This window comes from Peromyscus leucopus, chromosome 1, assembly GCF_004664715.2.
Source record: "Peromyscus leucopus breed LL Stock chromosome 1, UCI_PerLeu_2.1, whole genome shotgun sequence".
In the NCBI taxonomy this organism is placed as follows: Eukaryota; Metazoa; Chordata; class Mammalia; order Rodentia; family Cricetidae; genus Peromyscus; species Peromyscus leucopus.
The window spans coordinates 185,880,298-185,904,902 of record NC_051063.1 but is presented as its reverse complement, the minus strand read 5'-3'; the positions used below and the strand labels follow the sequence as shown (position 1 = coordinate 185,904,902).

Genomic DNA, 24,605 nt, shown 5'->3' with positions numbered 1-24,605 from the left:
CACAAAATCTAAAGGACCAGAAAGAGGCAGAAGCCACATATTCTGTAGCCCAACCCACCACAACAGTGGCGAAAGAAGCATCATGTGTCTGAGAAGAGGAGTTCCTCTTCCTCAAGGGATACTATTTTTACATCTTCATGACATGAAGGAGAAGACAGCCTTCATAACCCATAAACTTTGTTTATTTCCATTTGGCAAAGGGACCAACTCTCTGCAAACTTGTGGCAATTGGAAGATGCCATGACAACTTTTCTCACATCCCTGCTGTGTGTTGGTGAGATGCCAAGATGGGGAGGGAGAATTCTTGTCTGAGAGGGAATCCATCCCACAGCCATGCCTTGTGCCCTCAGGAAATCTCAGCAGCTTAGATGTCTGGAAGTTGAGGGCTTTCTCATATTTCAGTGCAAACACAGGTATCTCTTTTGCAGCACTGAGTCATCTGGTCCTCTGGATCCCGGCATTGGCAGGTGAGTGTCTTCAAGTTGTCCCAGATTGAACATAATTTGTGGGGACCACAGAAAACTGAACAGAGCAGATGGAGAACAACAGGTGTGGGCTGATGCTGGGTGTGCCTGAGAATGTCCTGGGTCTGAGAGCTCATATCTGAGAGGGAGTTCTGGGGAAACAATTGTCATTTTCCTTGCAGGGGTCTTCTCTAAACCTATACTCCCAGCACTTTCAAGAAATGTGGTAATGACTGGAAACCAAGTGATATTCTTGTGTCAAGGACCCTTAGAGGCCAAGGAATACCGTCTCTGCAAAAAAGGAAGTCCAGATTGCTTGGTACCAACAACCCTAATAGAAACCAATAACATGGCCAAATTCTCTATCTCATCAATTGAATGGATCAATGCAGGCCAATATAGGTGTGAATATAAAAGCCCCAATGGCAAAAGAGAACACAGTGACTACCTGGAGCTGGTGGTGACAGGTGAGAGGACCCCTCTATAACCCCAGCATCTGCCTTGAGGAAAGAAGTATATTCACAGTAGTTTCCCCTTTTTAAATATGCAAAGAGGGGAAAATGCTTCCTATGAGGGTCATATGTGCATATGAGGATAAAACAAATATTATTAAAATTAATAAATAAACGCCTTAGTTGTGGACTGATAGTTGTCATGAAGTGGATTTCGGAACTGTCGTTAGGTTGAGTTGATCTGAAGGTCTGTTTATACACACTACACATTCATGTATATTTCTTGCCCTATTCTCTCTTAGGAGTTCACCAGAGCAATGTGAGCCTGTCAGCTCTTCCCAGCCCAGTGGTGACTGCAGGAGAAAATGTGACCCTTCAATGTGTGTCACATCATCCATTTGACAGGTTTATTCTAATGAAGGAAGATGAGAAGTTCTCCCCAGCTTTGCCCTCACAGAATATACACCCTGAGCTATTTGGAGCCCTGTTCACAGTGGGTCCTGTGACCCCAAACCAGAGGTGGAGGTTCACATGCTATGGGTATTACTTGAGCAGCTCCCAGATGTGGTCAGTTCCCAGTCCTGTCTTAGAGCTTCTGGTCTCAGGTAAGGAAATGCAGGACTTCCCTTTGATGGACATTACAACTGACACATAATCTCAGGAAATGACCTGGTATGTGGTGGGTGAATGAGAGCCAAGACTACTGAACCCAATGTCATAAAATGTGTGATACGGCTAGACTTGAGGTGTGGAAACCAGGACTGATAGTAACAATTGAACCTAAGATCCAGAGTCTTTACGTGTCCTTTTGGTATTGCAGATCAGATTACATGTCCCTGCAAAGGTGACCTTCTCTGTGATATTCTCCTAACAGATGCTCCTTTTCCCCCCTACTTCTTTGCAGGGACCCTTCACAAACCCACCATCTGGGTTCATCCTGCTTCTGTGATCACCTCAAGGAGTCCTGTTACCATCTGGTGTCAGGCAACCCTGAGAGCCCAAATGTATGTGATATATAAAGAGGGAAGCCCGGGACCCTGGGACCAACAGGCCCGAATACTCTATAACAATAAGGCAAAACTCACCATTCCATCTGTGACACAAGTGCAGGCAGGCCGGTATCACTGTTACACCTACACCTCTGCGGGATGGTCACAGCGCAGTGACCCCTTAGAGCTGGTGGTGACAGGTGAGAAGACACCAGAAATCTTAAGCCCAGATATCACTCTCAAGAAAAGACTGCACTAACAGTACCTCCCATCAAAGGACAGCCATGGTAGACAATTCAGGCTTTGTGATCCTCTTTAATTTTCCATATGTGTTTCTTCTAGGAGTCTACAACAAACCCACCCTGTCAGCCATGCAAAATCCTGTTGTTAACTTAAGAGGGTCTGTGACCCTCTCTTGTACCTCAAGTCAGAGATATGACTGGTTCATTTTAACTAAGAATGGTCAGAAGTTCTCCATCCCTCAGAGCTCAAGATACACATACACTGGGATGTTCCTGGCTGAGTTTCCAGTGGGTCCAGTGACCTCTAGCCAGAGGTGGAGGTTCAGATGCTATGGCTATTACACAAATAACTCTCAGGTGTGGTCAGAAGGGAGTGACGTCCTGGAGCTCCTGGTCTCAGGTGAGGAAGCCTCAGACTCTCTGTGGAATCATGTTGCAAGTGACACAGGTCAAGACCATAATGTTTGATATGTCTGAGCACCCAGGGCTCCTGAGATAATTGATATAGCATGCAGACTGTGGGAGTCACTGTACTGACTGAGGGGAGGGCATAGTGACATGAGATCTTGTGAGGCTCATGACTGAGTCTTCCCATGACATTACTGGTCATTTTGCTATTTAGGAGAACATTTCATGATTATTAGCATGTTTGACTCTTACTGTGAAACTGCTCAAAGTCCCACCTCTTTCCCACCTACTTTCTTAAAGTAAACCTCAAGAAACCCACCCTCTGGGCTGAGCCAGGCTCTGTCATCAGCACAGGGAATCCTGTGACCATCTGGTGTGAGGGAACCAAGGAAACCCAAATATATTTCCTGTATAAAGAAGGAAGTAGAGCCTCCTGGTTCCATCAAACTCCAAAAGGTCCTGGCAAAAAGGTCATGTTCTCCATAGCATCCATGGAAAAGCATCATACAGGGCAATATCACTGTTACTCTTACAAATCTACAGGGTGGACCGAGCGCAGTGACTCCCTGGAGCTGGTGGTGACAGGTGACAGGACACTAAGTGTCAGAGTCTTTGCCTCTGTCCACAGGAAATAGTCTTCCATAAGTGTGCTTCCATAGCCCATCTGCTGGAGTCAGTGTTGGCTGTGTTTCACTTGACACACTGCCTGCTCCTCTCCTGGGTGTTTACCATGGCAAACCTACTCTGTCAGCTGTGCCCAGCCCTGTGGTGACCTCAGGAGGGAATGTGACCCTTCAGTGTATCTCATCCGAATGATACAATGGGTTCATTTTGACTGGTGCAGATCTGAAGTTCTCCAGGTCCCAAAAGGCACAGTTATTACACACTGGACAGTCCCAGGCTGTTTCCTCTGATCCTTGTGACATCCAGCACACATGGGCCCTTCTGATGTTATGGAAACTATACAAATATCACATGTGTGGTCAGAGGCCAGTAACCTTCTGGAGATACACGTCTCAGGTGAGAAAGTCTCCACATTGCTGCAACCAAGTGACACTGAAAACTCTTTTTCATTATTGCAGCTGCCTCAAGGTAGGATTGAGGCCATGATGCCTGAAGGGAACTCTTGATTCCTAAGACCCAGAGTAGAAAAGGCCATGGCACTTTCAAAGTAGGATGGGGTATTGAATGTAACAAGAGTCAGGTGGATGACTTCCTGACTCTATTTCTTCCAGGGCTGTCAAGGAAGCCCACTTTGATGACCCCAAAAGTCCCTGTCCTGGCCCCTGGAGAGAACCTGACACTCAAGTGTTCCTCTGAGATGTTATGACAGATTTGCTCTGTTCAAAGAGGGGGGAGGTGACCTCACTCAAGTTTATGTTCACCAGCCCCAGGCTGGACATTTTCAAGCCACCTTCACCTTAGCCTCAGTGAATTTCTCCATTGGTGGTCTATACAGATCCCTTGGTGCACAGAGCTTCTCCTCTGAGTGGTCATCCCCCAGTGACCCTCTAGACATCATGATCACAGGTGAGCAATGTAGTGCATTTAGTATGGACCCATCTTGGTACAGACTCAGTTGGGTGGAGACCTGGGATTCATCAAGATGATGGTGAGCATGTCAAGGATGAATAGGTCTAAGAAAAAGAGAGTGAAGAAAGGACTGTCTTTTAGAATATAGAGACTAGATTCTGAAAGAGGGGGGTTTGCTTAAAGCAATGACCGTAGTCCTTCAGTCACTTTATTTTTTTTTTTTTGTCTTTAGGATACCTCCCTGTCACACCCAATATCTCAGTGCATCCAGGCACTACTGTGTCCTCAGGAGAGAATGTGACCCTGTTGTGTAAATCATCAGTCCCAGTGGACACTTTCTTCCTGCTCAAAGAAGGTGCAGCCCATCCCTACATGCAACAAAGATCAGTGTCTCAAGATCTACAATATGAGGCAGAATTCTCCATGAGTGCTGTGACCTCAGCCGTTGGGGGTTCTTACATATGCTTTGGTTCTAACAGCTCATCCCCTTACCTGTTGTCATATTCCAGTGTCCCCATCGAGATCATAGTCTCAGGTGAGGTGATCCTGACTTTTGTTAGCTTAGAGGGTTACTCAGGATAATTGACCTTGGAAACTTGTGGCTAGGATAGGAGTGTCTTTATCAAAGGGAGGGTTATGAAAAGAGGGTCTCATATGCAGAGATTTAGAAGTGAACTGAGATTTCTCAATGACCATCTCACTCTCTTCTTGGGAACCTAGGATATTCCAGGTAAGAAGCTGGGAGGTTCTGAAGAGGCTGCAGTGTAGACATAAGACTGAGAAGATATGAGATAGTTAGTGCAGGCTTCCACACATCATTCCCCCAACAAATTTCCCACAGTCTCCTAGAGTCCAAAAATCCATTTCCATAGAGGTTTTAGATTTTCTTGTCTAGGGAAGTTGTTTCACCCTGAGTGTGTACAGACTGTCTGTCCCTAGAGTCTACATTCCTTTATCAGCTTGCCTGATGACCAAGCTACTAGGTGTGAAGCAGAGACCCCAACATGGTCTCCAGAAACCCAGAGGCTCAGAAGCTAGGTTGCATTAGCTGCATCCTGATGAAGAGTGGTCCTGTTGATCTGTCCTAGGCTGAAACACATAAAATGAGAGGAGGTGTCAATTCCCCTCAGTTTCACCCTCCAAGTGTGTCAGGCCATGAAAAACAGCTCTTCATCCCTATTGTATCTGAAGCAGACGTCTAAGCAAGAACTCTATTGCAGGGTGGGTCGAGCAGGGACAAAACTAGTTATGTGGTTGGTACATTCTTGTCTGGAGAGGTTGACATGTACTACCCTCTGTCTTGTGAGGTCCTTAGTTTCTCCACGTGTAAATGGAGAAGCCCTGGCAAAGACATTAAGTTCCTTTTAATGATGATCTCATCTGTTTCACATACTTTTAGAGAAAGATTCTAGAACTCTGTTCCACAGTGGTTCTGCCCCATCTAAAACTGTGTTGAAGACATTGTGTTGGGGTGTGGTACAGGGCTAGGACAGGACATTCAGGATCTTTCCTTCCTGTTAATGAGGTTTAACTCCAGTATATGGAACAAAGTGGGAGGACAGATATCCTGGACTCAGTCCTCAGCTATGCACCATCCTTCAGGCTGATCTAGGGCAGGAAAACTGAATGAAAGTATTCAGAGATGGTCATGTGTTGCATGGCTATGAGAATGAGATACAGCAAATACAAAGACCCAACATGAGGTACTCACACAGTAGGTTTTCTATCTATCTATCTATCTATCTATCTATCTATCTATCTATCTATCTATCTATCTATCTATCATCTATATCTTTCTATCTATCTATCTATCTATCTATCTATCTATCTATCTATCTATATCTTTCTTTCCATCTATCTATCTATCTATCTATCTATCTATTTATTTATCTATCTACCTTTCTATCTATTTACCTATCTATCTACCTACCTCTATCTATCTCTCTATCTACCTTTCTATCAATCTATTTACCTATCTACCCACCTCTATCAATCTATATCTATCTATCTATCTATCTATCTATCTATCTATCTATCATCTATCTATCTATCTATCCATCTATCTATCGACATTTCTATCTATTTTTCTATCTATCTACCTACCTCTATCTCTCTCTATATATATCTATCTGTCTATCTATCACTCTGTCTGTCTATCTATCTATTATCTATCTTTCTATCTATCTATCTATCTATCCATCTATCTATCTATCTATCTATTTATCATCTATCTATTGTTCATTCATATAGTGCATTCTAATTGCAGCTTCCCCTCCTTCCACTCATTCATGTCCACTCTGCTTCAGATTCACTACCCCTGCTCCAGAAAAGTGCAGGCCACTGAGGGGCATCAATTGAACATGGCACAATATGATACCATAACATCAGACATAGACAGTCACATCAAGGTTGGTTGAGGTCACCCAATAGAAAGAAGAGCATCCTAAAGGCAGGCAAATGTGTCAGATACACTTTCATCACTACTGTCCGAAATCACCACAAACACCAAACCAACAACCATAATGTATATGCAGGGGACCTAGTGCAGCTCCATGCAGACTCTGATTGTTTTTCATTTTCACATAGTAGATTATCATTCACAATTCCTCATTCATGATGTCCCCTGGCTCATAGCACTGGAAAGATATCTCCTGTGATGGGGGTTTCTGTGGCTAACTTCCTACTGCTCTTCCTCCTCACACTCAGGCACCAGAAGAAAGTCAGGAAGGGGGTGAGTAGGGTGTGGGAAGCCTGGGTCTCAGTGGGCAGTGGGTCCCACTGTGGGCTATCCAAGCAGGGGCTCAGGGCATCAGCCTCACTGAAAGCCCAGACTGGGACAGATTAACTTAGAAACACTTCTGCAGAATCTGAACACAAAATGTTATTGGAAACATGTGTAATATCCTGTATTGTATAGACTTTTTCAACTCTTGAAATATTTTTAACATATATGTAATGAGTTATAAGGGTCCCTTCTAGTCCTGAAGGTGCTAAGTAAGGGCCTCCAGCTATTAATATATATCTTATTATTTATTTATTTATTTATCTATTTATTTATTTATTTATTTTTATTTATTTATTTATTTATTTTAATTAAGACATTTTCCATTCATACAACATATCAGTCACAGATTCTCCTGTCCTCCCTCCTCATACTCCCCAGCCTTTCCCCCAATCTACCCCCCATTCCCACCTCCTCCAAAGCAATATCTCCCATGGGGAATCATTTGGCTAGTTGTCTCTGTAGTTTTTCCTATCATGGTCTTGATTTCTCTTGCTCATAGAATCCCTCCTCTCTCTTGTCAATTGGACTCCTAGAGCTCTGCCTGGGACCCAGTCGTGGATCTCTGCATCTGCTTCCATCAGTCACTGGATGAGGATTCTATGATGACAGTTAAGGTATTCAGTCTTCTGATTCCCAGAGTAGGTCAGCTCAGGCACATAGTATCATATTGTGCCATGTTCACTTAATGCCCTTCAGTGGACTGCTCTTTTCCGGGGCAAGGGTAGTGAATCTGAAGCAGAGTAGATGTGTCTGTGTGGGGAATTGAATGACTGGAGGGAATGGAACTCTTGACCATTGCCAGTAGTTTATTGTGGAATCATAATTGTGGATTCCTGGGCAATATAACCTAGCACTCTGTTTATTTCTATTGGCATGGTGTCTTCATTTATCATGGTATTGCTTTCCTTGATCTTCCACTCTGTTCCTGATCCAGCTAGAACCTAAGCTCTCTTTCCTCTGACTCTTGCCCTTCATTACCCCCTCTCCGCCCTAGTCTGCTCATGTAGATCACATCCATTTCCATCACTGGGCAGTGACTGTGTCATTCCTACAGACCTCTTTACTAACTAACCTCCCAGGAGCTGTGCGTTGCAGTCTGGCTACCATTTGCTCTACATCTAGCATCTATAGATGTCTGTTAGGTCCATTTGAGTCATAACATCTGTTAGTTCCCATATTTCTCTATTAAATTTCAGTCTGGCAGACCTCTCCATTGGTGAGACTGAGGTGTTGAAGTCTCCCACTATTAGTATGTAGGGTTTAATGTGTGATTTAAGCTTCAGTAATGTTTCTTTTACAAATGTTAGTGCCTTTCTGTTTGGGGCATAAATGTTCAGAATTGAGATTTCATCTTGATGGATTTTTCCTGTGATGAATATTACATCTCCTTCTCCATTTCTTTTGATTAATTTTACTTAGAAGTCTTCTTTTAGATATTAGGATAGCTACACCAGCTTGTTTCTTGGGTCTATTTGATTGGAGAAATCTTTTCCCAGGAATTTATTCTGTGGTGATGTCTGTCTTTGAGCACGAGGTATGTTTCTTGTGTGCAGCAGAATGATGGATCCTGTTTTTCTACCCATTCTGTTAGCGTATGACTTTTTATAGGCAAACTGAGTCTACTGATATTAAGAGACATTAATGACCTTGATTGTTAATTCCTGTTATTTTTGGTTTTGTTGGTGGTGCCAGCAGTGTGTTTGTGTTTCCCTTCTTTGGGATTTGCTTGTCTGAGGCTATGTATGGCCTGTGTTTTTGTGGGTGCAGCTAACTTTCTTGGTTTGGTGTTTTCCTTCTTGTACTTCCCATAGGGCTGGATTTGTGGATACGTATTGTTTAAATCTGGTTTGGTCATGGAATATTTTGTTTTCTCAGTCAATAGTAATTGAAAGATTTGCAGGATATAGTATTCTGGGCTGGCATTCGTGGTCCCTTAGTGTCTGTGAAACATCTGTCCAGGACCTTCTGGCTTTCCTAGTTTCCATTGAGAAATCATGTGTAATTCTGATAGGTCTGTGTTTATATGTTATGTGGGCTTTTTCCTTTGAAGCTTTTAAAATTCTTTTTTATTCTTTATGTTTTGTGTTTTGATTATTATGTGGTGAGGGGACTTTATTTTTAGTATAGTCTATTTGGTGTTCTGTAACTCACTTGTACCTTCATAGGCATTTCCTTCTTTAAGTCGGGAAATATTTCTTCTATGATTTTGTTGAATATAATTTTTGTGCCTTTAAGCTGGAATTATTCTTCTTCCATCCCTATTATTCTTAGGTTTGATCTTCTCTCGATGTCCCAGATTTCCTGGACGACTTTTGTTAAGAATTTACACGATTTAACATTTTGTTTGTCTGATGAATCTATTTCTTCTATTGTGTCTTCAACATGAGATTCTTCCTTCCATCTCTTTTATTCTGTTGGATTGCTTGCATCTATAGTTTCTGTTCATTTACCCAGACTTTCACTTCCTGAATTCCCTTAGTTTGTGTTTTCTTTATTGCTTTTATCTCAATGTTCAGGTCTTGAACTGTTTTCTACACATGTGTGATTATTTTTTCTTGGTTATCCTTAACGGACTTATTCATTGTTTGCCAGTTTTTTGTTTGTCTTTTTCCTACATTTCTTTAAGGAAGTTTTTTTATTCCCTCTTTAGGGGCCTGCATCATATTCATAATGTTATTTTTAAGGTAATTTTCTTTTGCTTCATCTGCATTGGGTTGCTCAACTCTTGCTGTTGTAGAATCACTGGGTGCTGCTGATTACTTAGTTGTGCTTCGATGGGTGGGGAAGGGGCATGGGATGTTTCCCTGAGGGCCAAGAGTCTATCAAGTGTGACTATCCAGGCAAGATTTGAGATACTCATTTCTTCTTCCAATCAGTACAGGTGGAGCCAGTCTTAGGTTAACTCTTTATTAGAACATATCTGCTTCCATTAAACTAACAGGTTAATAATTAGGGAAAGATTTAAACAGAAGCATTATGGGATCTAGCAGGGGTGAATTCAGAGAGAGAACCCCAGATTGTCATTACTTTTTCTAAATTTTTCTTTATTAAGAAATGTTCTACTCACTCGACATACTATCCACAGATCACCCCTCCTCCTTTCTCCCACCCTCCAGCCCTCTTTCCCAAGCCACCCCGTATCCCCACATCCCCCCAATCGAGGTCTCCCATGGGGAGTCAGCAGAGCCCAGCACACTGAGCCTAGGCAGGTCCAAGCCCCCTCTCACCTTCCCACTGCACCAAAGCTGTTCAAGGTGTCACACCAAAGGCACCAGATTCCAGAACCCTGCCTGTAGACCAGGACCAGATCCCAATCCTCCTGCCTGGGGCTCCCCAAACAGTTCAAGCCAAAAACCCATCTTCCATATCCAGAGGGCCTCGTCCAGTCCCATGGGGGCTCCACGGCCACCAATCCACAGTTCATGGGCTTCCACTAGTGTGGCTGGTCATCTCAGCACATCCTCCCATCATGATCTCAACGTCCCTCACTTGCAGTATCTCTTCTCTCTCATCAATTGGATTCCCAGAGCTCAGCCTGGGAATGGATTCCTGGCCATGGATTTCTGTATCTGCCTCCATCAGTCAATGGAGAGAGGATCTATGATGACAGCTAGGTTATTTGCTAGGCTGGTCACCAGAGTAAACTGGTCCAGGCACCCTCTGGACCACTGCCAGCAGACCAAGGTGAAGTCAATCTTGTGGATTCCTGAGAGACTCCCCAGCACCCTGCCTCTTCGTATACCTGTGATGTCCTCATCTATCATGGTATCTTCCACCCTACCCTCCCACTCTGTCCTTGTTCCAGCTTGACTCTCCCATTTCTCTATGTTCTCATCCCCCATTCCTTGCCCTCTGCCACCTGCCAACACCCAGTCCACTCATGTGGATCTCATTCACTTCTCTTCGTAGAGTCATCTATGTATCCCTCCTAGGGTCTTTTCCTGTTAGCTAGCCTCTCTGGAGTTGTGGGTTACAGTCTGGCCATGCCTTCCCTCATATTTAGTATCCACTTATGAGTGAGTACATACTATGTTTGTCCTTCTGAGTCTTGTTACCTCACTCAAGATGACATTTTCTAGATCCATCCATTTGCCTGCAAATTTCATGTCATTTTTTTTTACAGCTCAGTAGTACTTCATTGTGTATATGAGCCATATTTTCTTTATCCATTCTTCAGTTGAAGGGTATTTAGGTTGTTTCCAGGTTCTTGCTATTATGAATAATGCTGATATAAACATATTTGAGCATGTGTCTTTGTGGTAAGATTGAGCATTCCTTGAATATATGCCCAAGAGTGGTATAAATGGGTCTTGAGGAAGACTTATTCCCAATTTTCTGAGAAACCGCCATAGTGATTTCCAGAGTGGCTGTACAAGTTTGCATTCCCATCAACAGTGGAGGAGTGTTTGATCTTAGCCATTCTGACTGTGTAAGATGGTATCTCAGAGTTGTTTTGATTTGCATTTCCCTGATGACTAAGGATGTTGAACAATTCCTTAAATGCCTTTCAGCCATTTGAGACTCTTCTCTTGAGAATTCACTGTTAAGCTCTGTAAACCATTTTTTTTTTAAATTGGATTGTTCAGTCAGTATTTTGATGTCTAGCTTTTTGAGTTCTTTATATATTTTAGAGATCAGCCCTCTGTCAGATGTGGGGTTGGTGAAGATCTTTACCCATTCTGTAGGCTGTCATTTGGTCTTATTGTCCGTGTCCTTTGCTCTACAAAAGCTACATATCAGTTTCAGGAGGTCCCATTTATTGTTGCTCTCAGTGCTTGTGCTATTGGTGTTATATTCAGGAAGTTATCTCCTGTGCCAATTCATTGCAGACTACTTCCTACTTTCTCTTCTATCAGGTTTAGAGTAACTGGATTTATGTTGAGGTCTTTGATCCACTTGGACTTGCGCTTTGTGTGTGGTGACAGATATGGATCTCTTTACAATCATCTGCATGTTGACATCATTATTTTTTTGCACCAGATGTCATGGATCACTGAGAACACAGCTTTGTGGATGGATCTTGGGTTCTCAGCTGGTGAATCAGTCCAAACAAATCTCCAGGGGAATTAGCTTCCAGGACTCTATACTTCAGATTGATCTGGGAGCACAGTAAGGCTACTTCATTCTAAACTGAGAAACCATATTTTTTCCATCTGATTTCTCTGGAGTGTTACAAATAAGAGCCATGGCCACAAGTACTGAATTCAGAGCATAGTCAGGTTGAAGATACAAAGCCAAAGACCACAAGGAAGCCTGTCACAGCACAGAAATCATTCATTTCAGATCTTCCTGAAGTTATGTGATGAGAATAATGTAAATTTCCAGGAAAAAGAAGATAAAACTGCACAAAAGAATCAGTACTTTTGAGTGCTTCACACATCCAATATGTCTTTGCTTCTTAGGAATGACTGAGACTACCACCCAGCCACAAAATTTGACAGAAGCCTAACGCAAGCAACAGTAGTTCCAGCCTATATTGTTTGCTCCCAGGGTCCATGGAAGAGTCTACCAACCAGCTGAGGACTCTAAACTGAGGAATATTTAATGAATCTAAGCACACTGAGTTCTTTAGACTATTCATTTTATTCTTCTATGGTGATTTATCTGTACAGTTTCTTTCCTGCTCTCTCACTTAGCTCTCTTTCCCTCCTCCTCTCAGTCCCTCCTGGTGTTGTCTCATCATTCTACCTAGTTCTTTCATTTCCGTCCTCATCTTTGTTCTTCTCCATAAATCCTCCCAGTGCTCTCAGAGAACCAGTATATATGCCCACACAGTAATTCTTTGGTAAAGCGATGTGAGGCTTGAAGTTTTCAGGGTCTCAGAGAGAGGTGATAAGGATCCACACATAAAGCAATTAATTTTCAGCTTCCAATTACAACCCAAAAGGGGAGTGACTAAAGGAAAGTTCTCTGGTAGGGTCAACTAAAGGCTAAGAACAATTAGTGAATTTATGTGCTCAAACTGTAATTTAGAAATGGCTAGTTAGAATGTTAGGGTCAATAAGTCACAAGAAAGTAAACTGTCTTTGGTGCCACTTTTCCCACTCATCCCAGCTGCAGCTGCTTTCTGATAGGGAGGGGGACATAGGCTAGGTGGCTAAGCAACCTATGTCAGAGCATGTAGTATTTGGTTAGTAAAAGCACTTTCACTCAGAGTAATTGCCAAGGAGAAAATCTAAGGATAGCACCTGGCTGAGGAGGAAACAAAACTTAATTTGCACAAGAAGGAAGCTTGACACCTATCACCTGTCTGGCCTTGTAGGCAATATCCTGGGGTCAGCAGGAAGTAACTACCTTAACTCAGTAACTGGCAAATAGCTTAAACATCATCCCAAGAATGTGAACAGTAAATCTCTTAAGTTATGGTCTTGTGTAAATGACCCGGGGTGAAGGTAAGGGGTTGAGGATTGAATTGTTAGCGGTTCTTTTCTCTGTGAGTGAGATGAGCTATTGTTTATCTATGTGCAGTATTGTCCTTGGAAAAGGGTATCTTTGCTGAAATACTTTTGTCCAGAGAATGGCCCGGCCAGATAAATGTTAATGAAGAATAAACATAGCTAGGAACAGTTGTCCAATTACCCCAGTGTGTAGGGAGAGTTGTACCCAAGATTGAGATGCAATCGTGAGATTACATGTACATATTACATGGGGATGCATGGTAAATGCAAAGACTCATATCTGTTACTGCACAAGAAGTTTACAGAAAGAGACAGCCAGTTCATTCAATAGGCAGTAATTCCATAATGCCTTGTGTGATGGTTTCCTCTAACAGAACCCTTAGTTCTGATAGGTTGACCTTCTGAACTCTAGTTGTCATTGCTGTGTACTCTGATGGAATTTTGCTACCAGTGGCTCTCAATAGAAGCCATGATAGGTGAGTAAGAAAAATTCTGATTTGGGCATGGATAGAGAAGATCAAGTTGAATACTGAGGAGGGAGCTGTTGAGAGTGGAAATTTTATGGTGGCTTTGGTTTGTCCTGACTTGTTTGTTCACAATCTGCAGTCTCCCAGGATCACACAGTGGAGAACCTCATCCGGATGGGTATATCTGCCTTGATCCTCACAGCTCTTGGGATTTTGCTGTTTGAGGCTTGCCGCAGCCAGAGAAGGACCCAGAATTCATTATAGAAGTATAGAGGAGATACCAGAGTATGCCTAGTCTGGTGATCAAGTCTTGGAAATCATTTTGAGGATCTCAAGTGCTTTTAAAGAGAAAATTCAGTGCTTAATTTTGTGAATTACTTGTGATAAACTATCCGGCAAGATAATGTGTTTTGGTTGCAGGAAAAGACCTAAATATTGGGGTAATCAGCTCTTCTACCACCACATTAAGACTCTTACCCTGTACTTTGTTGTGCACTTTTGAAGATTTTCCATTCCTCTATTTTAAGTCCATGATGTAAGGTAACATCTAGTGTCACCAATGAGGTTTACATTCCCACCTCTGTATATATTTTGCTTTTCCTCAGTCTCATGTGATATTTTCCTTTATTATACATCACCACATACCACATTGTGTATTATGAGACTATCTGTCCTGAAGAGATCTGTAACATCACACCTAAATCAATAAATTCATATAAATGTGGTTATCAGTCTCGTAAGTTACTCTATATCTCCCAGGGACCCTGATGAATTCTTACTGGATTATATTAGCACACAATTCAATTCCCACAATGACATCTTTCATTTCTGTACCAGGTTTTCTCTTTTTTTGGTCCTCTATCATTCTTTCACTTAGCAAATAGCATCCTCATCAAATGATGAGCAGTTGAAGATGACTGATACTGGACTTATCATCTTCCAAAAATTATCAGCTAATTTAATCATATTCTTTTTTAATGATACAGTGTCAACTGTCAAGTTATAGAAATATAAAGTGAAATGATATGAATTGAAGGGGAAAGCAAAGCTTGAGTTTGGAATTTTCATCATCAATCAGTAGAACTATTGATGGAGATAATATCTTTGAGTAATATCTGCATGGGCTACTGACAGCTCTCCTCCTAGGGATGGGTACAATGTGACCTTTAAACTGAAACTGATCCCTACATATGAGATTGTATTTGAAAGTTTTCCTGTGTCTTGCCTGGTTCTGCAGCTGCTCAGACCCAAACACACAGAGGTTTATGTTATTTGTAATTCCCTGGCCATTAGCTCAGGCTTATTACTGACTAGCTCTTTACACTTAAATTAATCTGTAATTCTTATCTATGTTAGTCATGTGGCTTGGTAACTTTTCTCAGTTCTGCCTTGTCATCTTGTTTCCTCTGTGTCTTGCTTGGGACTCCTGACTCTTTCCTTCTTCTCAGCATTCTACTAGGCTGCTCGCCCCACCTATACTTACTGCCTGGCGAGTCAGTGTTTTATTAGATCAGTGTTCAAGATCATTATCTCATAACATTTCCCCATTTCTGTCTAATCAAAAAGAAAGGTTTAACTTTTAGTAAAATTATATATAATAAAATAGTTATCTAGCAAGAATTACCGTTACAATATCTAGTCTATTTATATTTGGCAAAATTAAAGAAAATATTTTTTCTACCCTATATTTGTGAGTCTAAAGTTTCATATCTAATTTATCTTTTATCATAACCAAAGAAAACCATAATTATAACTATCTAGTCTTCAACTACATCAAAGACCTCAGAAGGATACAACATTATCTAAGTAAACAGGAATTTTACTTATTGTAAGCAACAATTATATTGTAAGCAACTTCCAAAAATATAGACTGACCGAGACAGCTGTCTGTCTGGACCGTCATCCAAAGTACCTCTGCAATGTTGGGGTATCCATCTTCAGCCCACAGGCATAGTCTTTCTGTAATTTTTTCTCTGTGTCTTGTAGAATTTTGACAGTTTTTTTCTGTGAAGCATGAACCTGAAGGAACATCTTGTCTTACAAATTTCATTGGGCACATTCCTATGGGTCCTGCATGTCTAGTTGATATAATATTTTGTCAAGCAGTTCAGGAAAGAACAGTTTCTTGCCCAAATGGCTATTTTTGCCAAGAAGAAGATAAGCTCCATATGGAGTGTCTTTGATGCTCATCTTTCTCTTTGAAGTAAATCAGTGCTGCCAGGAACAGACATGTCTCACTGTCCAGAAATTCTAAGTTTTTAAAACATTTCAAATGCTATATTCTGTAGGTCTTTCAAGTATTTGAAGATTACCTACTTAATTGAATTATATCTATGTATACCTAGAAAATTTAACATGACTATAAGTTTGAATATCATAGAAGACTAATAATCTGTATTTCTTAATTATCCATTACAATTTAATTGAGCTGTACAAACATAATAACTTAAGCAATATACATACAATATAACAAAATTAACTTTAAATTTGTATCAATAAACTAAAATCTATACCAATGTAAAACATTTTAAACAGGTTTCTCTTTAAAAGTAGGCCCAAGAATCCATCCTTTTATCCTAGCCATATCCTTTATTTCCATATCATATCCCCCTTTCTTCTTTTAGAAAGATATTGACTTTGACCAATAAGAATTTGTAACCAACAAACTAAACAAAGACAAACATCCATAATCCATTTTTTGGGGAATCAGGGCATAGTTTTCTAGGTGACTTCCTGCTGATAGAGGGTGCTGGTAATCCTATGGGGATTCTGAGAATAATTAAGAATTATGGTCAAGTCCTGACTGAAATAGTCTCTGAGGCGGTATTCTCTAAGCCAGTTGCCTTGAAGTTGATTTTGGATGTTGCATGATCTGGGCCATGGTGTCATTGGAGAACTTTCAGGGGTCTTGGCTGGTCAAACCTGATCCATTGTAACCTGCAACAAATCCATAGCCTCTTGCTTTCTGTGGAAACAAAGGCAGAGACTCCTTTCCAAAGCAACATATCCTTAGATCCAAATTTTGAAGTCAAGATACTATATATATATATATATATATATGTATATATATATATATATATATTACAGTCGTAAAGGCTTAGTTCAGCAGCCTTTACAATCAAATGTCTTTCTGCAGTTAAAAATATCAAAGACAATGCAATCCAGATTCTCCGTGTAATATCCAACTTTATGTGGCTTATTTTTTGTACTACCTTTACTATCTCTTTAAAGACTTTATTTTTAAAGACTATTTCTTAATATAACTGTCTATATTAATTTTCTTCTCTCTTCTAAGCCTATGTACACTTTTATACACATTGTAAACCATTTAAAGTTTTTTCCATCTGAATCTTTCTTATTGTGAATCTATTGCTTTAAACTGCAGTGATTGGTACTGAAGCAGAAGCCTTGGCTGCTGACTCTGCCCATTTCAGCTTCCCAACATGGTGGAGGTAATTCATTTCCAGCTCAGGGAGCCATGCTCTCCACTGACTCTGGGAGCAAGTAGGTCCATGCCTCCATCCAGCACAGAGTATCTCAGAAACCATTTTTTGTCTGTATTAGCAAAAGCTGTATTCACAATGCAGAATACTGCACTGCTTGGAGATGCCTCTGTATAATGTGGCATAGTTTTGGCCCACATGCCATGATGAGTAGCTTAAGCCCACATGTTGTGGTGTCTCTCCACCCACATGAGACATGAAGCAGGAACCTGTTTTTGGCTCCATTTAGAATTGCTTATTAAATGTTCTCAGGTTTCAGGTGGAAACTTGAGCCATTGGGTGTCATTAATAGCTAAAAGTTTCCCTGTGTCCCAACTGGTCCACAGATGCTCAGACCCAAGTAAACATACATAGGCTTTTTTAAATTAAAACTGCTTGGCCATTAGCTCGGGCCTACCACTGACTAGCTCTTACACTTAAATTCAGCCCATTTCTGTTAATGTATATGTTGCGACATTATCTTTATCTGTGTGCCATGACATGCTGCTCACTGGATGGTGGCTTGATGTCTCCTGACATAGCCTTTCATTTCCCAGAATTCTCTCTGATTGTCCCACTTATACTTTTTTGTAAAATTAAAACTGCATAGCTATATCAGTCATATAAGACTTCAATATCCCTTCCTGTCCTTCTGGCCTTATGCATTTAACCCACTCTACACTCTCTTTTACTTCAGATAACGTTTCAGTGACTACAAATTGAGTAGAGAGTTCTTGTAAAAGCCAGATTGTATCCTAGGATTCTTGTAAAATTATAGATCCATCAGGACCAGAATCCAATAATCCTTGAGGATAAATGATTATTTGCAGGCATTTGATGCATAGTTACTGTGAACACCTGTGTGGGTGTTCTTATAACCTTAGGCAACCAATCCTCAAATCCATCATAAGTTGGTACCATAGATCCATAATTATTTCCCTTTTTTCTATCAGGAAAATTAATTTTCTTTCCCCGTTTCTGATAGGAAAAATTTTTCTTTCAATACTTTCTACTTTCCTTATTAATACTGGGAAGATTTCTCTTTTTATCTCTTTTCTTTACCTTTTCTCTACTGGGAAGTTTCTTTTTTCCTTTTTTATTCTTTGTTTCAGATGCTCTTGTATTTTTAAGCATGCAGTTATCCTTTCAGCCTTTCTTATTTCAGAACCTGCTTCATCTGATGAAGGAGGAGGAGAGTCATCTCCACTGTCTTGCTTTCCTCACTTTCACTGTCCTCTGAAACAGCCTTCCTTCCAATCATCCTGTGAAGGAAAGTTCTCTTCATCTAACTGACAATTTCCAGCCTGAATGTCTTCCTTTTTAGTTCCTTGTTCTACTTTAGATACAGCTTTAAGTGACTCCTCACTCTGCAATGGCAACAGAACATTTGAAATTAAATTACATAAAGACCAAATTTTTAATGGTATTTTTTTCCTTTTTGGAAGACATTCTATACATCAGTTTATTTTACTTTAAAGAAACAATTTGCCTAAATTGCTTTTTTATTTAAGATTTTTAATCCATTTTTCATAACAACCACAGATTCCCCTATCATTCCTTCTCACTATCCTCTAGACTTACCCCATGACCCACTCCATCCCTTTCTTCATAAGGGTAAGGCCTCCAATGGGGAGTAAGCAAAGTACATTCAGTTGAGCCAGGACCAAGCTCATCCCCCTGCATCATGGCTGAGTGAGGCAACCCACCATAGTTAATGGGCCCCAAGAGCCAGGTTACACACCAGGGATAGATCCTGATTCCATTGCCAGGGCCCCTCAAAGAGACCAAGCTGCATAACCATCTCCCATATGCTGAGGGCCTAGTCCAGTCCCATGAAGGCTCCACAGGTATAGAACTAAAGTTCATGAGTTCCACAAGCTTGCTTCACTTCTCTCTGTAGATTTCCCCATCATGATCTTGACCCCCCTTGGTCATAAAATCACTGTGTCCTCTCTTCAACTGGACTCCCAGAGCTCGGCCTGGTGTTTGGCTGTGGATCTCTGCATCTGCTTCCATCTGTTACTGGATTAAGGCTCTATGATGACAGTTAGGGTATTCACCAATCTGATAACCAGGGTAGGCCAGTTCAGGCACCCTCTCCATTATTGCTAGTATTCTAAACTCGTGTAATCTTTGTGGATTCCTGGAAATTTCCCTAGCACCCGGTTTCTTTCTAACCCAATAATGTCTTCCTCTTTCAAGATAGCTCTTTCATTCCTCTCCCACTCCATCCTTCCCCCAGCTCAACCATCACATTCCCTCATATTTTCATCAGCTATCCCCTACCCTCTATTGACCCACTTACCCCTAGTTTACTCAGTAGATTTCATGCATTTCCCCTTCCCAGGATGATTCGTACATCCCTCTTAGAGTCCTCCTTGTTAGCTAGCTTCTTTGGAATTGCAGATTGTTGTCTGGTTATCTTTTGTTTTACATCTAGTATCCACTTGTGAGTGAGTACATATCATGTTTATCTTTGTGAATCTGGCTAACCTCACTCAGGATGATAATTTCTAGTTCCATCCATTTGCCTGCAAATTTCATGATGTCATTCATTATTTACAGCTGAGTAATAATCCACTGTGTATATATATATATATACCATATTTTCTTCATTCATTCTTTGGTTGAGGGGCTTCTAGGTTGTTCCCAGTTTCTGGCTATTATAAATAATGCTGCTATTAAAATATTTGAACAAGTGTCCTTCTGGTGTGATTGATCATGTCTTGTGTATATGCCCAAGAGTGGTATCACTGGGTCTTGAGGTAGATCTCAATTTTCTGAGAAGTCATCATACAGTTTTCCAAAGTAGCTGTGCAAGTTTACACTCCCACTAGAAGTATAGGAGTGTTTCCCTGTCTCCACATCTTCTCCAACACAAGCTGTCATCAGTGTGTTTGATCTTAGACATTATGATACTAATAAGATAGTGTTTCAGAGTCCTTTTGATTTTCATTTCCCTGATGATTGAAGATGTTGAACAATTCCTTAAATGTCTTTCAGTTATTTGGGATTCTTTTGATGACAATTCTCTGTCTATATTGGTAGCCCATTTTTTAATTAGATTGTTTGGTATTTTGATGTCTAGGTTTGTGAGTTCTTTACCTATTTGGATGTCAGCCCTCTGTCAGATGTGGGGTTGGTGAAGAAATTTGCCTATTCTGTAGGCTTTTGTTTTGTCATATTTACTAAGTCCTTTACCTTACAGAATCTTCTCAGTTTCAGGAGCTTCCATTTATTAATTATTGCTATCAGTGTCTATGCTACAGGTGTTATATTTAGGAAGTGGGCCTTAAAATACAATACTCAACTTCATATGGAAAAACAAAAAACCCAGGATAGCTCAAACAATCCTGTACAATAAAGCAACTTCTGGAGGCATCACCATCCCTGACTTCAAGCTCTACTATAGAGTGATATTAAAATAAATAGCTTGGTATTGGCTCTTCTTTCCAATGACCTCTCAACACTTACTTTCATATCTTCAATCATAACTGAACATGAGGAGTTGCCTGAAATTAATGGCAGTGCTGTTTAATTAATACCAAAATTTCTGTAAGCAGTTTTTCCTTCATTTTCACTCATTTTCCTTTTAACAGACATTTTAATAATTGCAATACTATTGTTCCTAAGAATGGAACTTTCCCATGAACCCCTGCTAATCCTGGAGCCCCCTTACCCTGAGAGAGATTTCCTTCAGTCCTCAGAGTTGTCTGCAATCTTTTGTCCTTCTTTTAGCTCCACATTGCTGTGGATATCATTCTGTGTAAATAAAACACTGATTGGCCAGTGGCCAGGCAGCAAGTATAGGCTGGACAAGGAGAGAGGAGAATTCTGGGAAGTGGAAGGTTGAGTGGGGGAGAGACTGCCAGCCACTGCCATGACAAGTAGCATGTGAAGATGCCAGTAAGCCATGAGCCATGTGGCAAGTTATAGATTTATAGAAATTGGTTAATTTAAGATATAAGAAGAGTTAGCAAGAAGCCTGCCATGGTCATACAGTTTGTAAGCAATATAAGTCTCTGTGTTTACTTGGTTGGGTCTGAGCGGCTGTGGGACTGGCAGGTGACAGAGATTTGTCCTGACTGTGGGACAGGCAGGAAAACTCTAGCTACACCACATTGGGCATTAATATGTTGTATATTATGTGTGGGTATAGGTTCAGGCAGACATGTGGAAAGTTGTACAGAGGCACATCAAGGATGAATTTTTATCTTTTTCTAACTGTAGTGTAGATTCACTTCTAGTGACTGAACTAACCTTGGTGAGTAAAGGATCCTTTATTGTTTTACAAATCACACATTTAGCAAGTCAATTCCCTATACCAAAATCTTTGAACTAAGCCCCAGAGAGGGATAATGCCAAATGCAAATTCTCAGTTTTACTACAGTTTTTTTTTTATTTTTGTTATGAAATTTGCATAGGCTTTGATCCCCTAGGAAAACTTTCACATATAACTTCAGACACAAGGTATGGAGACAAGGGTAACAATCACAAAAGGCAGATCAAGGCTAGATATTAACACTCCAGTGTTAAAACGGGTATAACATGTGGGAATTCTTCCTTCAGGTTTCATGAGTCCAAGGTTCATCTGTTCTACAGAGTGAGTTCAAGAACATCCAGAGGTAAACACTGAGACCCTGTCTCAAAAATATTTAAAAATGTTTGCTCATATCCCTCTAAGGAACACTTATAAAATTCATTTTTTCACCCACTTGATTTGGGTAGAATCATGTCTTTGTCTCTGTCATTGATGTACCTGCTTGGGGAAGTAGCCATTCAGTATTCATGTATCCCCAAGAAAATTTCACACAGAATACCCAAAGCATATCTAGGGCTGGGTAGGGAGCTGTCCATGATAAGGAACCTACATCATTATGAGGGTGGTCTGGCTGAATTGATATGCTTGAATGATAGAGAAACAAGCAGAAACTCAGACAGAAAAAGATTAATTTAACATCCCTGTTTTATCTAATCTGCTTATCTCCTTGAACACAGGTTTCACTCTCATTCCATTTCCTGGTTCCCCTTTTTTCCTAAAAGTGTACATTTTTCACTTTCCTTTTTAACCTGCATCTTTTTTAATTATAGATATTTGTAAAAGTGACCACTAATAACCACATGACTGAGTCAGTACTAGGCGGTTTTGAAATTTCATCTGCTAGCTATATTAATCCTTATCTCTTCATTTTAACCTCAGGCAGACTCTAAGGGGGAACACTCAGCAACATTTTTCAACCAAATATCACAAGAACTATCTCTGGCAATATCCTAAAATTCTTCCCCTCTGAAACCTTTTGAGCCAGGCCCCCACAGTTCCAATCACCCTCAGCACCACCATCTTCCATGTTTCTACTAGTATGGCCAAATGAACACTACTTGAAGCTTTCAACTGCTTTTCATTCATTTTTTGCTATCTTTTATTTATTTATTTATTATTTTATTTTTATACATTTTTATTTTATAATTAATTTTATATATCAGCTATGCATTCCCCTGTCCTCCCACGTCCCACCCCCCCTGCCTTCGCCCCCAATCCACCCTCTATTCCTACCTCCCCCAAGACAAGGTCTTCCCTGGGGATTCAGATCAGCCTGGTAGATTTATCTGAGGCAGGTCCAATCCCCTCCTCTCTATACCAAGTCTGAGCAAAATATCTCATCATAGACCCTAGGTTCCAAAAAGCCAGCTCATGCACTAAGGACAGGTCCTGGTTCCACTGACTGGGGGCCTCCTAAGTAGTTCAAGCTAATCAGCTGTCACTTATCCAGAGGTCCTGATCCAGTTCCATGGGAGCTCCTCAGCAATTGGTTCACAGTTCATGTGTTTCCACGAGTTTGTCTAGCTGTCCCTGTGCTTTTTCCAATCATGGTCTCAATATCTCTTGCTCACATAATCCCTCCTCTCTCTGGCCTACTGGACTCCTGGAGCTCCAACTGGTTCTTGGCTGTGGATCTCTGCATCTGCTTCTATCAGTCATGGGGTGAGAGTTTCATCATGACAGTTAGGGTGTTCAGCCATCTGATCACTAGAGTAGGTCAGCTTGGGTTTTCTCTCAACCACTGCCAGTAATCTATTGTAGAGGTATCTTTGTGGATTTCTGGGGACCTCTTTCGTCCTCTGCTTCTTCCTATTCCCATCGGGTCTTCATTTATCATGTTATCTCTTTCCTTGTTCTCCTACTCTGTTCCTGATCCAGCTGGGACCTCCCACTCCCCTAACCTCTCTTTTACCCTACCCTTGCCCTCCATTACCCCCCTCATGTCCAGTTTACTCCTGTAGATCTCATCCATTTCTCTGTCAATGGGCAATCCCCATGTCTTTTTTAGGGTCCTCTTTAATAGGTAGCCTCCCTGGAGTTGTGAGTTGCAGTCTGGGTATCCTTTGCTTTATATCTAGTATCCACTTATGAGTGAGTACATACCATGCTTGTCTTTCTGAGTCTGGGTTATCTCACTCAGGATGATTTTTTTCTAGTTACATCCATTTGCCTGCAAATCTCATGATGCCATTGCTTTTATCTGCTGAGTAGTACTCCATTGTGTATATGTACCATATTTTTTAATCCATTCTTGAGTTGAGGGGCATCTAGGTTATTTCCAGGTTCTGGCTATTACAAATAATGTGGCTATGAACATTGTTGATCATGTGTCATTGTGGTATGATTGAGCATTCCTTGGGAATATGCCCAAGACTGGTATAGCTGATTCTTGAGGGAGACTGATTCCCAATTTTCTAAGAACGCACAGTATTGAATTCCAAAGTGTCTGTACAAGTTTGCATTCCCACCAACAGTGGATGAGTGTCCCCCTTGCTCCACATCCTAAGCTCCACAACATAAACTGTCTTCAGTGTTTTTGGTCTTAGCCGTTCTGATGTGTATAAGATAGTATCTCAGAGTCATTTTGATTTGCATTTCCCTGATGATTAAGGATTCAACTGCTTTTTGAATTCACAGTCCAAAGTTCAAATTCCTCCAAAAAAATATGTTTAAGTGTATCAAAATAATACCCCAATCTAGTTGCAAACTTCTGTCTTAGTTAGGGTTTTCTTGCTGTGAATATACACCATGATCCTGGAAACTCATAGCAAGTAAAAGCTTTAATTTGGGCTAGCATACACTTCAAAGGTTTACTCTAGTACTGACATTAAACATGGCAACATGCAGGCAGACATGGTGTAGAAGAGAAGCTAAAGGTTCTACATCTTCAGACTAAGGCATCAGGAAGTGAAATGAGACACACTCCAACATTGCCACACCTACTCCAACTAGGTCACACTCCCTAATATTGTCACTCCTTATGAGCCTATGGCATCCACTTACATTCAATCCATACTTGTGTTTGAAACGTCTATTTAAAAATCTCATTCTATTGGGCATTATT

The 24,605-nt window shown here is 40.9% G+C and overlaps 1 protein-coding gene across 1 annotated transcript; it reads left to right on the top strand.

Annotated features, from left to right (window-relative positions):
- LOC114688522 (leukocyte immunoglobulin-like receptor subfamily A member 6) lies at positions 1–14,443 on the top strand. The gene is given in 10 exon segments (XM_037202200.1): positions 1–274; positions 429–467; positions 647–931; positions 1,219–1,521; positions 1,821–2,105; positions 2,248–2,547; positions 3,791–3,878; positions 3,880–4,085; positions 4,321–4,623; positions 13,878–14,443. Coding segments are annotated over 10 exon segments (1,968 nt in total). The 5' UTR covers positions 1–240; the 3' UTR covers positions 14,003–14,443.
- The last annotated feature ends 10,162 nt before the right edge of the window (positions 14,444–24,605 follow it).